This window comes from Puma concolor, chromosome C1 (assembly GCF_028749965.1).
Source record: "Puma concolor isolate L17-30 chromosome C1, mPumCon1.1.hap2, whole genome shotgun sequence".
NCBI lineage: Eukaryota > Metazoa > Chordata > Mammalia > Carnivora > Felidae > Puma > Puma concolor.
In genome coordinates, this window is record NC_141674.1 from 3,935,154 (window position 1) to 3,947,551 (window position 12,398).

Genomic DNA, 12,398 nt, shown 5'->3' on the forward strand with positions numbered 1-12,398 from the left:
GTCATGGTAGGGGCAAGGTTTAACGTTTTTGTCGCACTGTAATGAAATCCCCGTATCTCGGTCTTTCTTGCAGGGCTGAAGTGGTATTAGGAAACATCATCAAGAAGAAGGGATGGAGGTAATTACCCTGTTCTCTCTGTGGTCAGTGTCCAGGGTGCACACGGGGAAAAGCGTGGAAAAGGCAGGTGGGAGGGAGGAGGGCACCGTGAGGGACAGATGCGTGCTGGGTCCTGGGCGAGCTCCGACTAGGGCCCCGAAGCTGCTCTTTCCTATTGCCCAGTGGAGTGCTCAGTGAGGCCTCACTGGCCCTTGGGCAGCCAGCCAGTCCTTCGAAAGCCTGGAACTTCTCAGAACTGTTCTCACTGGGCAGGGGAGAATATTCCAGCCCCGGGCTGCCTCCAGGGGTAGAGAGCATTCACACTGTGGTGGGGGCTGCTGCGGTGAGGCGGGAAGCTTCGGCTGAGTCGCCAAGTGAGGTGCCAAACTCCGTTCCCCAAGACCAGAGGCATCTCTGCTTGAAGGGGGAGTTGAGCGGGGTGGGGGGGTGGGGGGGTCCTTGTGCCCCTGACTCTGCCCCTCTGCCTCTGATCTCTACCTCTGGTCCAGCAGGGATTCAGGGGCCAGGGAGCTAGGTTGCACTCTGATTTGTGTCAGGCCAAAAAGATCTGGACATGAGGACTTCCCAGATGGCCCGGGTAAGGCAGAGGGTATAGCCACTGAGAAGAGGGACATCCTTCTCCGGACTTGGACTCCACCCTTTGCCACTGGCCCTACCTGTAAAGGGACCACGTCTGGCCTCCCTGGCAGGGCTGTCCTGAGGCTCGAGGGCCTGAGTCTGTCAAACGGCTGGCCAGCTAAGGGCTGCACATCACACTTGTCTGGGGAGTGGTGGCCCTTGTGGCTGGGGTCCCCCCACAAGGCGTTCAGAAGCCTGAGGGTTCCACCCTCCCCAGGACAGACGGGGCTGGGCCCTCGCCTGCACTTGGGGGCCCCTTGAGGCCTGCATGTGTTTATTTTCAGAAAGAGCAGAAGCTGTTGTAAAGCTGCCCCCCCCCACCCCACCCCCCCACCCAGCGAGTGCAAAACCCCCTGGGGACAGATGACAGACACCCTTCCTCTTGTCCCAACCGAGCTGTTTGTTTCTTCTCGGCTCTAATTCATCACAGAATTCCTCCTCACGCCGTCATAAAGGAAATCGCATGTATTAGTGGGTCCCCTGAATAGGTCTTAGGTGAATACTCGGGAAATGCATATCCGGTCACCCCCCGCCTGGAGACGGAGCTCAAGGGGGCCACAGCTTCTGACTTTGAGGAGCTATGTCCTGAGCAGCCCCCCTGCTTCCAAGGGAGGAAAGCACAGCCACAGGGGACACGGGCACCCCCTGCCCTGGGAAGGGTCTTGATGAGATGTGGCCTGGAGGGGCCATCCTTATCCCTGCTCATCCCTCTAGGACCAAACAGGTGTCAGCTCCTGCGTCTTGTGGATTCACAGCGGGAGGCCCGAATCTATTCCTTTCCCTCGGGGCTTTCCATCACCCCACACACCAGCTCCCTCACACCCCGGGTCCCGCGCCACCCGCCTGTCTCTCCCTCCGGATGCCCCAGGCTCTCCCCAAGGCCGTCCCGCAGACCGCTTTCTGAAAGCCTGTCTCCGGCCTGTAGGGGAAGAGCCAGGCTGCTTGGCCCCCTCGCCTTCGCCTTCGGCATCCCCACTGGAGCCCCTCCTTCTGCTGCAGCCCCTGCATTGACCTCCTGGGAGCCTGCTCCCTGCACCCCCCAGTGTGTGTCCTGCTCTGGGCTCCGGTCTGGTGCGTGAGACTCCATCCCCCCGCCGGCCCCCACTGCCCAACTTCGAGATGAGTTCGTGGCGTCTGGGGCTTGTCTCCTGGCTCGACGGGGAGCCCCAGGACCCCGGGCTCGCACACGGCAAACATGAAATGATGTCGAAGCACCCATTTCACACCCCGTGCTCCCAGATGGGAAGGGTGTTTAGGACCCTCTTTGTAAGCTGAACACACCCCTCCCCACCCCAGCTGCGTCCAGTAACACCCCTCTTCCTCTGTTCGCAGACGGTCCAGCCTGGTCATCACCACCAAGATCTTCTGGGGAGGAAAGTAGGTGCAGGTCCCGGCCGGGGTCAGGGGTCAGCAGCCACCGCCCAGAATCGGGAGGCTCTCCCGGGGCGGGGGGTGTCCGCGCAGCCGTCTGCCCCGGCCGGTGCCCAGCCCCACTGAGGGACATCAAGTCCCGGAAAAGCAGCTTCGGCTGAGCTGCCTTTTACTCAGACCTTGTTTCATTTGTATTTTTTACCTTCGTGGGCTTGGTTTTTGTTTGTTTGTGTTTTTTTTTTTTTTTCTTTTTCTGATTACAGGGGTAACATCCCCAAAACTCTGGGAAACCCAGAAAATTCGTGAACTGTCTCAACCACGTGCCACCTTCCCTGGCCACAGACCACGCCTGCCCGTTTCCAGCGGTCTGGCCCCTCATTGTCTCTAGGGCCGGACCAAATCGGCTTCCTAGGAATTATAAATACGATTCATTCTTCACTTAAAAAAAAAAAAAAATCTAAGCAAAACAGAAGGGCCTATTGGAACCCAGAGACCCCTCCCCCTGCATCCACCCCCGCTCCCCCAGGCCGGCCGGGCAGCGCCCCTCCTCCTGGCTGCATGAACGCACCCCTGGAGCCTGTGGTTTGTCTCCCAAGTGGAATCAGATGCGCGTGGCACTCACTGACCTACTTTTCTTGGCCTAACGTTGCACCATGAACATTTCCCCCAAAACCGCTTGCAACATCACACACGCTGTTGTGCTGTTTTTCAGAGCGGAGACCGAGAGGGGCCTTTCCAGGAAGCACATAATAGAAGGTGAGGGAGGCGCGCAGGCCTAGGCCTGGAGATGCCCCGCGCTCTGGTCCCACCCTCTCCTTCCACCCAGCCTCCGCGTCACCAGAGCAGGGCACCACCGCCTTCAGATGGGCATTGTGGTCCTGGGGAAGACAAGACAGGCCTGGGCCGGGCCCCATGCTGACTGGTGGTCCTGAGCAAGGGACATCACTTCCCCAAGCCTCTGTGGCAACATCTGTAAAATGGGTGTGGGAAGAGTGGCCACCTCTGGGATTTGGGGGAGGACTGGGAAGAACCCAGGAAAGGTGCGTGTCAGACACAGCCAGGCGCTCTGTGCACAAGGGAGAGAAAGAGAGAGAGAGAGAGGCAGGGAGGGGGGGAGGGAGAGAGAGGGGTCGGGTAGGCTGTCCCGCTTATCCTATACTTGTGTCATCTTTGTGCCTTTTTCCACCTGGGCTCCCAGATGATACACCCGTCCCTTTAAGAATCACACGATTAGGGGGGCTTTGCTGCGGCCCCCGCAGCCCCAGCACTTCTCTGTGCGGCTCTGCTCTGAGCCCTTGCTCAGCGCTCACTGGTGATCTGTGCCTTTGGTGCGTGGACAGGGATGCAGCTCCCACTCCGTGCCGGAGAACCTGGCTCTCCCCGTCACCACGTGGGCCCCCAGGGCGTGCAGGAGGGCACCCCTTCGTGCACAGAGCATTGGCCTGTGGACCCGACCACACGACCCCCCGCTTTGGGGCGTGCACCCACTTAGGTCCTGGCTCTTCTTCACCTCCGGTGGCACCTGCCCACATGTGTCCCCACGCCGTGTGACGGCTCCGGGTGCCTGGGACCTCTTGCTCCCTGTGCCGCACGCAGGTGCGCGGGTGAGGGCCCAGCAGTGTCAGTGAAGATGGTGACCACCCCTCCTGACTCCTCCCACCAGGTCTGAAAGCCTCGCTGGAGCGGCTGCAGTTGGAGTACGTGGATGTGGTGTTTGCCAACCGCCCGGACCCCAACACGCCCATGGAAGGTGGGTTCTCCACAGGGCACCCAGGCCTCCCGGCTGCTGGGGGCGGGCGGGGCGGGGGGGCCTGGCACCTCCAGGCGGAGTCCCCGAGTCCCCGAGTCCCCGTCCTGGCCTTGGGTCCATATGCACCTGATCTGTGCGGGCTCTACGCCCCCTCCCGGGTTCAGAACCGAGTGGAATGTTCTCTCCTCTCAGCTCTTGCTATTTCGTAGCTAAATGAAGTCACGATATGATGGCTGTTTGCAACTGCTGTGTTCTTTTCAGTCATACTCCCGTTCTGCCAGGAGGTTTTAGGGGCCTCCTGCTCTGAGAGATAAATTGTTACTTAGAGGAGAAAAAAAAAAAACAGCGCGGTGCTTTGAAAAGCAGTTTTGGTTTCTTTGCCGCGTATTTATTCTTTCCTCTCCCGCCATCTCCGCCCTCCCATCACCCCCACCCCCCCCCCCCCCCCGCCCCATTCCTGCTTCAGGCTCCTCATTTGTGCTTTGCTGCTTCAGGGATTTGGAAAATGAAGTTGCGTTCAAGTTATTTTTTCTTCATTTGTTTCTATATATACCGAGCACGCGTGCGTGTATATATTTGCGTGTGGGGTCTGTGTGGTCTGTTTGGTTTTTGTCTTTTCGTTTTTTTGTCTTTAAACAAAACGAGTATTCTGGGAAGATTTGTGCGTCCCCTCCCCACGCTCTCTGTCATACCGCGCCTGTCCGTGTTCCCACAGCTATAAACTCTGGTCTCTTTAAATCTTTCTTTATCACCAGGGGACCCATTTAGTTCCTCCAAGTCAAGGACATTCATCATAGAAGGTACACAGTACCCTTAGCCCGACTATTGACTCCTGTGTCCGAGCTGCATTTTATGAGACAGTGTTTTTATTTACACTACTCTCTTTCCCCCCAAGACAAACTTCTCCATAAAATGCATAAAGGAAAAATAACGCCCTATGAGAACATCTTGCAAGTGAAGGAAAAGCAAAGCAGTGTGGAGCCCCCGCCCTCACCCCCGCCTGGCCAGCGCTGCCATTTCATTTCTCCTGCCCCCCCCGCCCCATGCATGACCCCCCCCCCGCCCTGCCCCCCCCACCCCTCCCCCCGCCTTGCACTGCCGTGATCCTCGAGGCCGGCTGTCTGTCCACCAGGGCTCCTCTTGATTTGAGGATGCTGGGATGGGCGCCTGAAACCTTGACCCTGGATGGTCTGGGAGAGGGTTGGGGAGACCAGGGGCCCACAGGAGTCAACACCGGGGGGATCCCTAGAACGAGCAGCCTCCAGCGCGTCTTAACGTTGTAGGTCACGTCTGCTAAGCTCCTGCGTCAAGCGGAAGCAAAACACACCGGTGGCCAGCTGCCCCGTCACGGCACGCGGGCTCCTCCACGAGCATCGTGGTTGCGCGTGGTGCTCACGTCCCCTGGGCGGGCTGGGCCACCTGCCGCTCTCGCCCCCTGCCACGCAGCCCTACCCCTCCATCAAAACGCGGTCACCGGCCTCCTTGCACGATACCTACGCGAGCAGGCCAAACCCTGAGACCTGGCGTGGGCTCTGCCTGCCCCCGAGCTAAGGGCCGCCCCAGGGCAGGCCGTGGTCTCCCTGGGAGCCGGGCTGTGTTCCACAGTGGGAGGGCGCCTGCCTGCCAACTGGTGCTGCCACCTGACCCCTCCCATGTATTATTTGTGACGAGGCAGGAGGTACTGTGGGTTCTGGCAGCAGCTGGAAGGATCGGGCCCTCCTGCTGCTGCCGGCCAGCATTAAATATCGAGGTGCAGGACAGTTGTCCCCAGTGGTCCCTGCGTCTGGGGCCGCTGACATTGGCTTGGGCAGAAGCGCAGAGTGCCGGACTCCCATGCGTGGGCCGTCCACCCAGCCAGCCGTGCCCGGGACCCCTTCTCTCTCAAGCTGGTCGCGGGCTCCAGCGGGCTCCTGCCCCGGTGGCCCGCCCCGCCCCCCAGACACCCGGCGGACCCCCTCTCTGCATGGAAGAAGGGGTGCTGCAGTGTATCGTGCCATTTCCCGGGTGGGGAGACAGCTGTGCTGAGGGATGAGAGGGAGCCAGGCTGGGGAACGAGGGTGTCCGCTTCCCTCTCCGGCATGTGGGCCGAGGCCGTGGCTGAAAAGAATCAGCCGTTATGCTGCATGGTCACAGGGGACCCTAGGAGCGTTTCTGAGGAAGCCGACAAGGACAGCGGCCAGAAGCCTGAGCTTGGCCTTGGGTGTGGGCAGATATCTTCCCGGGCCTCCCTGGGCTTTCCTACAAGAGCTGTCCCCCTTGGCATCGAGTGGTGTGGGCAGTCAAACTGGGCGGCCTGTCGGTGGTCCCTGGGGGTTGGGGCGGGGCTTCGGGCCTCCCTGCCAGCCTCCTCCCGAGGATGGGCAGAGAGGAGCCCAGTCCCCGACCTTGGAAGGAAGGAGAGGGCAGGGGTCGGCCTGAAGGCCTGGAAGCCGAGGTGTGATTTTTCGGGGGCCCTGGGCATACCTGCCCCAAGACCAACACCCCAGAAGCCCCAGCTACCTTAGCTTTCTACCGAAAGAGGGGACCTCGGCCGAAGGGGCCCTCAGGGACCCGGGATGGGGGCGGGATGACATCCAAAACAGAGGTGCCGTTCTCTGCGGGAGAAGGTGCCCGAGGGTCTGTGCCATTCAAGGGGGAGCTTGGGTGAACAAAGCCCGCATTCTCCTTCCTTCCTCCGGCTCTCCCACCCCCCTGCCATCTTCAGGGGCCCCCCAGCCCCCCGCCATGTCGGCAGCAGATGAGCAAGCCACCTGGGGAGAGACAGGACTTCCAGGGGTCAAGGTTGCCGCTTCGTTTTGACAGACACTTGTCCTTGAGCCCCCTTCCTGCCCTGCCTGTGGGAGTGAGACTTGCAAGCACTGTATGGGACCAGCGAGGAGTCTGACGACGCAGCCCTTCTCCCCGCAAAGCTGAGAGACATTTGAGGTCTTTAAATTCGAGGCCAAGTATGTTGTTAACACCACAGCATCCCCGTGGGCTGAAACAGCCTGGTGCGGGAGCAGTAGCGAGACTGTAAGTGGCAGATTTTCGTCTCTCAAAAACTTTTTTGAGTACTAGGAAGAGTGTATCGTGTAGCTGGGGCGAGGGTCCCTTGCCTGCTCCTGGGCTGGTTTGAGAATCCGGGACGGATACAAACGGGGCTTTCCATGTCCACTTCTGGCTCTTGGGGACACATCTGGAACCGTCCAGGGCCCCACCCTGCCCGCTGTCCGGACGGATGCCATTATTACCTCTCTATTCAGTCCTCCAGATCCCAGGGAGAACCTGGGACACCCCGAAGCGGGGGGGGACTCGAAACAGGCAACTTCCTGTTGCCCTCTGCCAATGTGATTCGTCCCCAGACTAGAGACGCGCCCCCCCCCCCACCATTCCACCGTCTAGAATGACATCCTCTGATCTCACCTTTCCCTCCTCTCTCCAATCCGCCATAGAAATGCCACCGTCCATCTAGAACCCATTTTTCAAAGATTCCATAAGACTCGTAACTACTGGGGGAAATTGTTTTCAAGGCCAGCTGCTTGGGCTATGGTTCCCTTTTTCCTGCGGTCCCTGGAAACCCCAGCCACACCCGACTCTGGAGCCAGGAAGTACATTGCTTGCAAGACATCTTTGCAGCCCCCCACCTCCTGCTCCACCTGTCTTTGCAGAATGTCCCCAGGCTGGGCCCCATGCCCCCAGTCACCCCACCCCCGACCCGCAGTGTCCCCTTCTCTCCCGACAGAGACCGTGCGCGCCATGACCCACGTCATTAACCAGGGGATGGCCATGTACTGGGGCACGTCACGCTGGAGCTCCATGGAGATCATGGTACGGCGACCTCTCGGCATATGTGCGTCCATGGGGTTCCCTGCCCCATTCTAGGGATGAACACCCAGGACTCTGGCTCGTTCAGTGCCATTGGTCCCGATGGCACAGACAACTGGGTACTACAGGGAGGGACAGTATGGTAACCTGTGGCAGCCACATCTGTAGGCAGTGCTCTTAACTTGGATCCCAGCACTGTGTGGCCCTGGACAGATGGCTTCACCTCTCTGAGCCTTGGTTTTCGCACCTGTAGAACAAGACCGCTAGCATGACCCCCCAGGAGGCTGTTCTGAGGACCGAGAGAACAGTTGCGAAGCTCTTAGCAGAGAACCTAGAGCTCAGCCAGCGCTCAGCAGCAGTAACAGTACCAGCCACTTGCACCCGGCTCTCATGATGCCCCAGCTGCCGTTAGACTTGAGGGCCTCATGCGGACTGACTCCCATTGAAACCTCCCAATGCCCTAGGAGGAAGCGTTACTGTCATCCTGTTTCTCAGGTGTGGATACTGAGGCACAGAGAAGTTCAGTAACACACCCAAGGTCAGCCAGCTCACTCTGAGGTGGGTCCCCAGGCTGCGTAGCGCCCGGCCTGGGCTGCCTCAGAATGTGCGCTGCTGTTGGGAGCCCGGCTTCCATCTCCTAATCCGTCACGTTTCCCATACTTTCAGGAAAGCATCCCCTTCCTTGTCATTTCCCTCCAGCAGCCATCAGGGACAGAGGACTGCAGATGTCTCTTGGTATCAGGGTATCCCAGAAGGGTCAGCGGGGTGGCGCTGTGCTCCTCAGAGGTTGGAGAGCAGAGGCCTGGGGATCAGGTCTTCCCAGGACTGGCTCTGAGGCTGACTTGCCACCCCTGCCTCCAGGGCCCTCCCGGCCTCAGCCCTTCCCGTGCCCCTCCTCCCAGAATTCCCCACATCCCGGTATCCTTGGGGGGGGGGGTTCTCCTCTAGTGAGCCCCAGATTTCTACTTCATCACAAAAATTAAGCAGAATCTTCAAGTTCAACACAACTCTAGGAGCCTGTGATTTTAATCAGCCTTTGGCACTCACAGCATTAATGAGTACTTGCTATTTCTCTGAAGCTGCCTGGAGCCAGAACAGGGCTCTCTGAGGTGTCAGTGTCCTGTTCCCATTTTACAGATGCAAAAACTGAGTCTGACACCGAAGAGGAAAGGACCTCTCGTGCTGGCAGGCAGGGCTTCCCCAGGAATCTTGTCAGGAGACATCTGCCCTGGCTCACACCCATCCAGTAGGAGCAGAGGGAGAGTCTGCAGAGTCCAGGCCTTGAGCTCCAAGTCCCAGAAATGGGCTGATGCTACGTTTCCTCCTGACGTAGCGTTTTCCTGCCACTGCCACCATCATCCCAGGGCCAGGGCCCTGGAATAATGATCATGATAAAAACAGTTAACACCGTGGCAGGCAGGCACTGCCCTCCTGAAGGCTGTGAACGCCGTTGGCCCACTTGACCCTCACAACATACAGGGAAACTGAGGCACAGAGGGGTGAGCTCCTTGCCCAAGGCCACCTGGCCAACAAGTGCCAGAATCCTCCCCATGCCTTCAACCTTGGGGTCCCATCCCGTTTTCCCAGCAGAGACCGTAGGGGGACAGGCTACCGGTTTCCCAGGAAAGCGGTGAATTTCCCCGGGGGGGAGTGTGGGGGGAGAGCAGGTGAGCCGGCTGTTTCCTGGGGATGTCTTTGTGTCTCCTCCATGCTGCCCGAGCAGCCCCCAGACCCACTGACGGACAGGGACCATCCACGGTCCTATTTGCGTTCATAGGAGGCCTATTCCGTGGCCCGACAGTTCAACCTGATCCCGCCCATCTGCGAGCAGGCCGAGTACCACATGTTCCAGCGCGAGAAGGTGGAGGTCCAGCTGCCCGAGCTCTTCCACAAGATAGGTGGGCTCCCCCGCCTGGTCCCGTCGTTTCTCCCCTGCCCCGCCCCTTCCTCTCGCCCCGCCCCTCCTCGCTCCCTAGCCCCGCCCCTCTTCTCGCTCCGCCCCTCCCCCTCCTCCTCGCTCCCTGGCCCCGCCCACCCCGGGCCTGACCTCGCCTGGCTTTCCTCTCCCAGGAGTGGGCGCCATGACCTGGTCCCCTCTGGCCTGCGGCATCGTTTCCGGAAAGTACGACAGTGGCATCCCGCCCTACTCAAGAGCCTCCTTAAAGGTGAAAAGAGCTGCCAGGCTGGGAGGAGGGGACGGGCAGGTGACAGGCATTTTGGATTGACAGGCATTTGGATTGATGGGTCTGGGCGGGGCTTCCCTGGGCCCTTGTGGGGGCGGTTCCAGGACAAGCGAACTTGGAGCCCCTGCTGGCGGGATCCCACCTCCGGAAAGGCCATCCTCTTCTTGGGATGCGCCCCCGGTGAAAGGTCCCCTTCACTCCCTCGCCACCCCCAGCTGGGTTCAGCATTGACAACGTGGGCTGGGCGGACCACCTGTGCTATTTGGGATGGCCCCTCCCACGACGGATACCCACCTACACACTCTCTAGGCCAACTCTGAGACCTCTGGGCTGGGGGCTGCAGAGTGCTTCATTTGTTCCTCAGAGGCCACCCCCTGGGACAAGTTCCCCCCCACACAGACAAACCTCTGGAGTGGGGACTCAGGAGGGTCTCCCAAATGCAGGGTTTGGGGGATGAGAAGCAGGCAGAGAAAGGCCTACTCAGGTCAGGGCAGATCCAGCACTGGAGCCCCCCTGCCTGTGGTTCAAAGACAGGAAGGCCTGTCCCACCCACTCCTGCCCAATCCACACCGAGATCAGGGATTCCCTGGAAGGCATTGCAATCCCAGGGGTGGGGGCAGGTAAGACCACAGCTCCCCCAGAGCCTGGGGAAGGGGTCCTCTGAGCCAACGGCCAAAGCATTCCTCTTCCCCCAACCCCACTTCGCCCCGGGCTTGCCAGGCCCCCGGTCCTGGCTCAGGGGCCCCGCCTCAGCGACCCTGAAGCTTCTGGCTTCAGATTCAGCAGGCCCCATCCTTCCACCTGCCCAGGTCTGTTAGGCAGGGGTGGGGGTGCTACCTTGGCACAAATCACCAGCTCTCTGCATGCAGAGGTCCAGGTGACCTGCCCTCACCAGTGGGCTGTGCTTTCTCCCCACCACAACCAGGGCTACCAGTGGCTGAAAGACAAGATCCTGAGCGAGGAGGGCCGGCGCCAGCAGGCCAAGCTGAAGGAGCTGCAGGCCATAGCTGAGCGCCTGGGCTGCACCCTCCCCCAGCTGGCCATAGGTAACCGTGCTGGGGGGAAGGGGGGGAGGGTTGACCGTGGTCCCCGGGGCCACCCCTCCATCAGGCAGCCATGGGGCCCTTACATTCATGGGGAGAGAATGGGGGGTGGTCCCTGAGCACTTGGGCCCCCCCCCCCCCCCCCGCAAGCAGTTGGTGCCTGGGCTTCCGCAGAACCCAGCATGCAGAGCTGTAGGCTTATGGGGACCCTCCTGGGCACCCTCAGCCCCATGACCGAGAGGCTGGATCTGTGTGGCCCAGTTAGGGACAGGGCAGAGCCAGAAAGGGCCCCTGCACTGGGTGTGTCCCCCTCACCTCTGGTCTTCCTGCCCCAGCCTGGTGCCTAAGGAATGAGGGAGTCAGCTCCGTGCTCCTGGGTGCTTCCAGCGCAGACCAGCTAATGGAGAACATTGGAGCGATACAGGTGGGTCGGGGAGGGGGTTGCTGGGTGTGTCCCCCCCCCACCCCCCGGCCCTTGGGCTGAACGCAAGGTACCGCTCAGTCATTTGTCCAGCACATGTTCGCCGGGCACCTGCAATGTGCCAGGCACCGTGCTGGGCATCTGGGCTACGTCACTGAGCCACTAAAAGCCCTGCTCTTGAATTCAGAGCACACAGTGGACAGTAAAATGAGGAAATTAGAACATGAGGGTGACAAGCACTGTGGGGAAAAAATTGAGCAAGGTCCGGGGCATCAGTGGGCACAGAACAGGGTGGGGGTGCCGTGGGCCCAGGTTTGAAGGGGGCCGTGGGGGTAGACTTGTTGAGAAAGTGCCGCGTGAGCAAAGGCTTGAAAGGTGAGGAGTGCGATGTGCAAATTACCTGGAGGAAAAGCATTCTGGGAGCAAAGGAGGCACAGGTGGGCATGGGCTGGAGCAGAGGGGGTGGGGCAGCGCCTGGGGCACTAAGGACTTGGGAGGTTGTTGGGTGAGACGGGAGTCCCCAAGAGCACAGGAGGGGCAGGACCCCTCTCTCCCCGGCTGCTGAGTGGGGGAAGGGCTTTAGGGAGCAGGAGGGGGTGAAACAGAAAGACCCACAGGGAAGTGACGGCAGGCCCCCTGGGAGAGGGCTGTTGATGGTCTCGAGCTCAGCTGCTTGGCTCCTAGATGTTCAGGATGGGTTGAGGGTGAGGGAGAGTCCAGTCAGAGTTAGCCCGTGGGGTTTTGTTACCTGGAAGGGTGGCCTTGCTGTTGGTTGAAATAGGGAAGGCTGGGAAAAGTAGGTTAGGGGTGCGGAGATCCGGTGTCTGGCCCTGGAATCTGTATTTTATGCCTGCCAGACATAGTTCTAGCATGTTCTGGCATTTGAGGTGCAGAGCGTGTACCAGGGCAGGTTTCCTCTCTGCCCCAGACCTTCTGGAACCCAAAAGCAGCATAGCCCCCATCGGCTTCAGCGGGACGCTGATGTGATGAGGCAGGACAAGCCTGGGCCAGCAGTGGCCGGAAGATTGTCACCCAGCCTCCTCCACAGGCCCGTCCTGTCTCCTTGGCGGGATTCTGATTAGCCCTTGTC

General features: G+C 60.1%; 1 protein-coding gene across 11 annotated transcripts in view; it reads left to right on the top strand.

Moving 5' to 3' along the window:
* The window catches only part of KCNAB2 (potassium voltage-gated channel subfamily A regulatory beta subunit 2), an 86,009-nt gene that overhangs the window by 70,835 nt on the left and 2,776 nt on the right, over positions 1 to 12,398 (top strand). For 7 of the 11 annotated variants that reach the window (XM_086715507.1, XM_086715513.1, XM_086715508.1 and 4 more), the window contains 10 exons: positions 74 to 118; positions 2,069 to 2,113; positions 2,820 to 2,863; positions 3,771 to 3,857; positions 4,613 to 4,657; positions 7,579 to 7,664; positions 9,439 to 9,559; positions 9,732 to 9,826; positions 10,770 to 10,890; positions 11,223 to 11,311. In XM_086715507.1, the coding sequence (XP_086571633.1) occupies positions 74 to 118; positions 2,069 to 2,113; positions 2,820 to 2,863; positions 3,771 to 3,857; positions 4,613 to 4,657; positions 7,579 to 7,664; positions 9,439 to 9,559; positions 9,732 to 9,826; positions 10,770 to 10,890; positions 11,223 to 11,311 (778 nt within the window). The remainder of the gene's footprint in view (positions 1 to 73; positions 119 to 2,068; positions 2,114 to 2,819; positions 2,864 to 3,770; positions 3,858 to 4,612; positions 4,658 to 7,578; positions 7,665 to 9,438; positions 9,560 to 9,731; positions 9,827 to 10,769; positions 10,891 to 11,222; positions 11,312 to 12,398) is intronic. The other 4 variants (XM_086715514.1, XM_086715515.1, XM_086715505.1 and 1 more) reach the window with 1 other exon arrangement.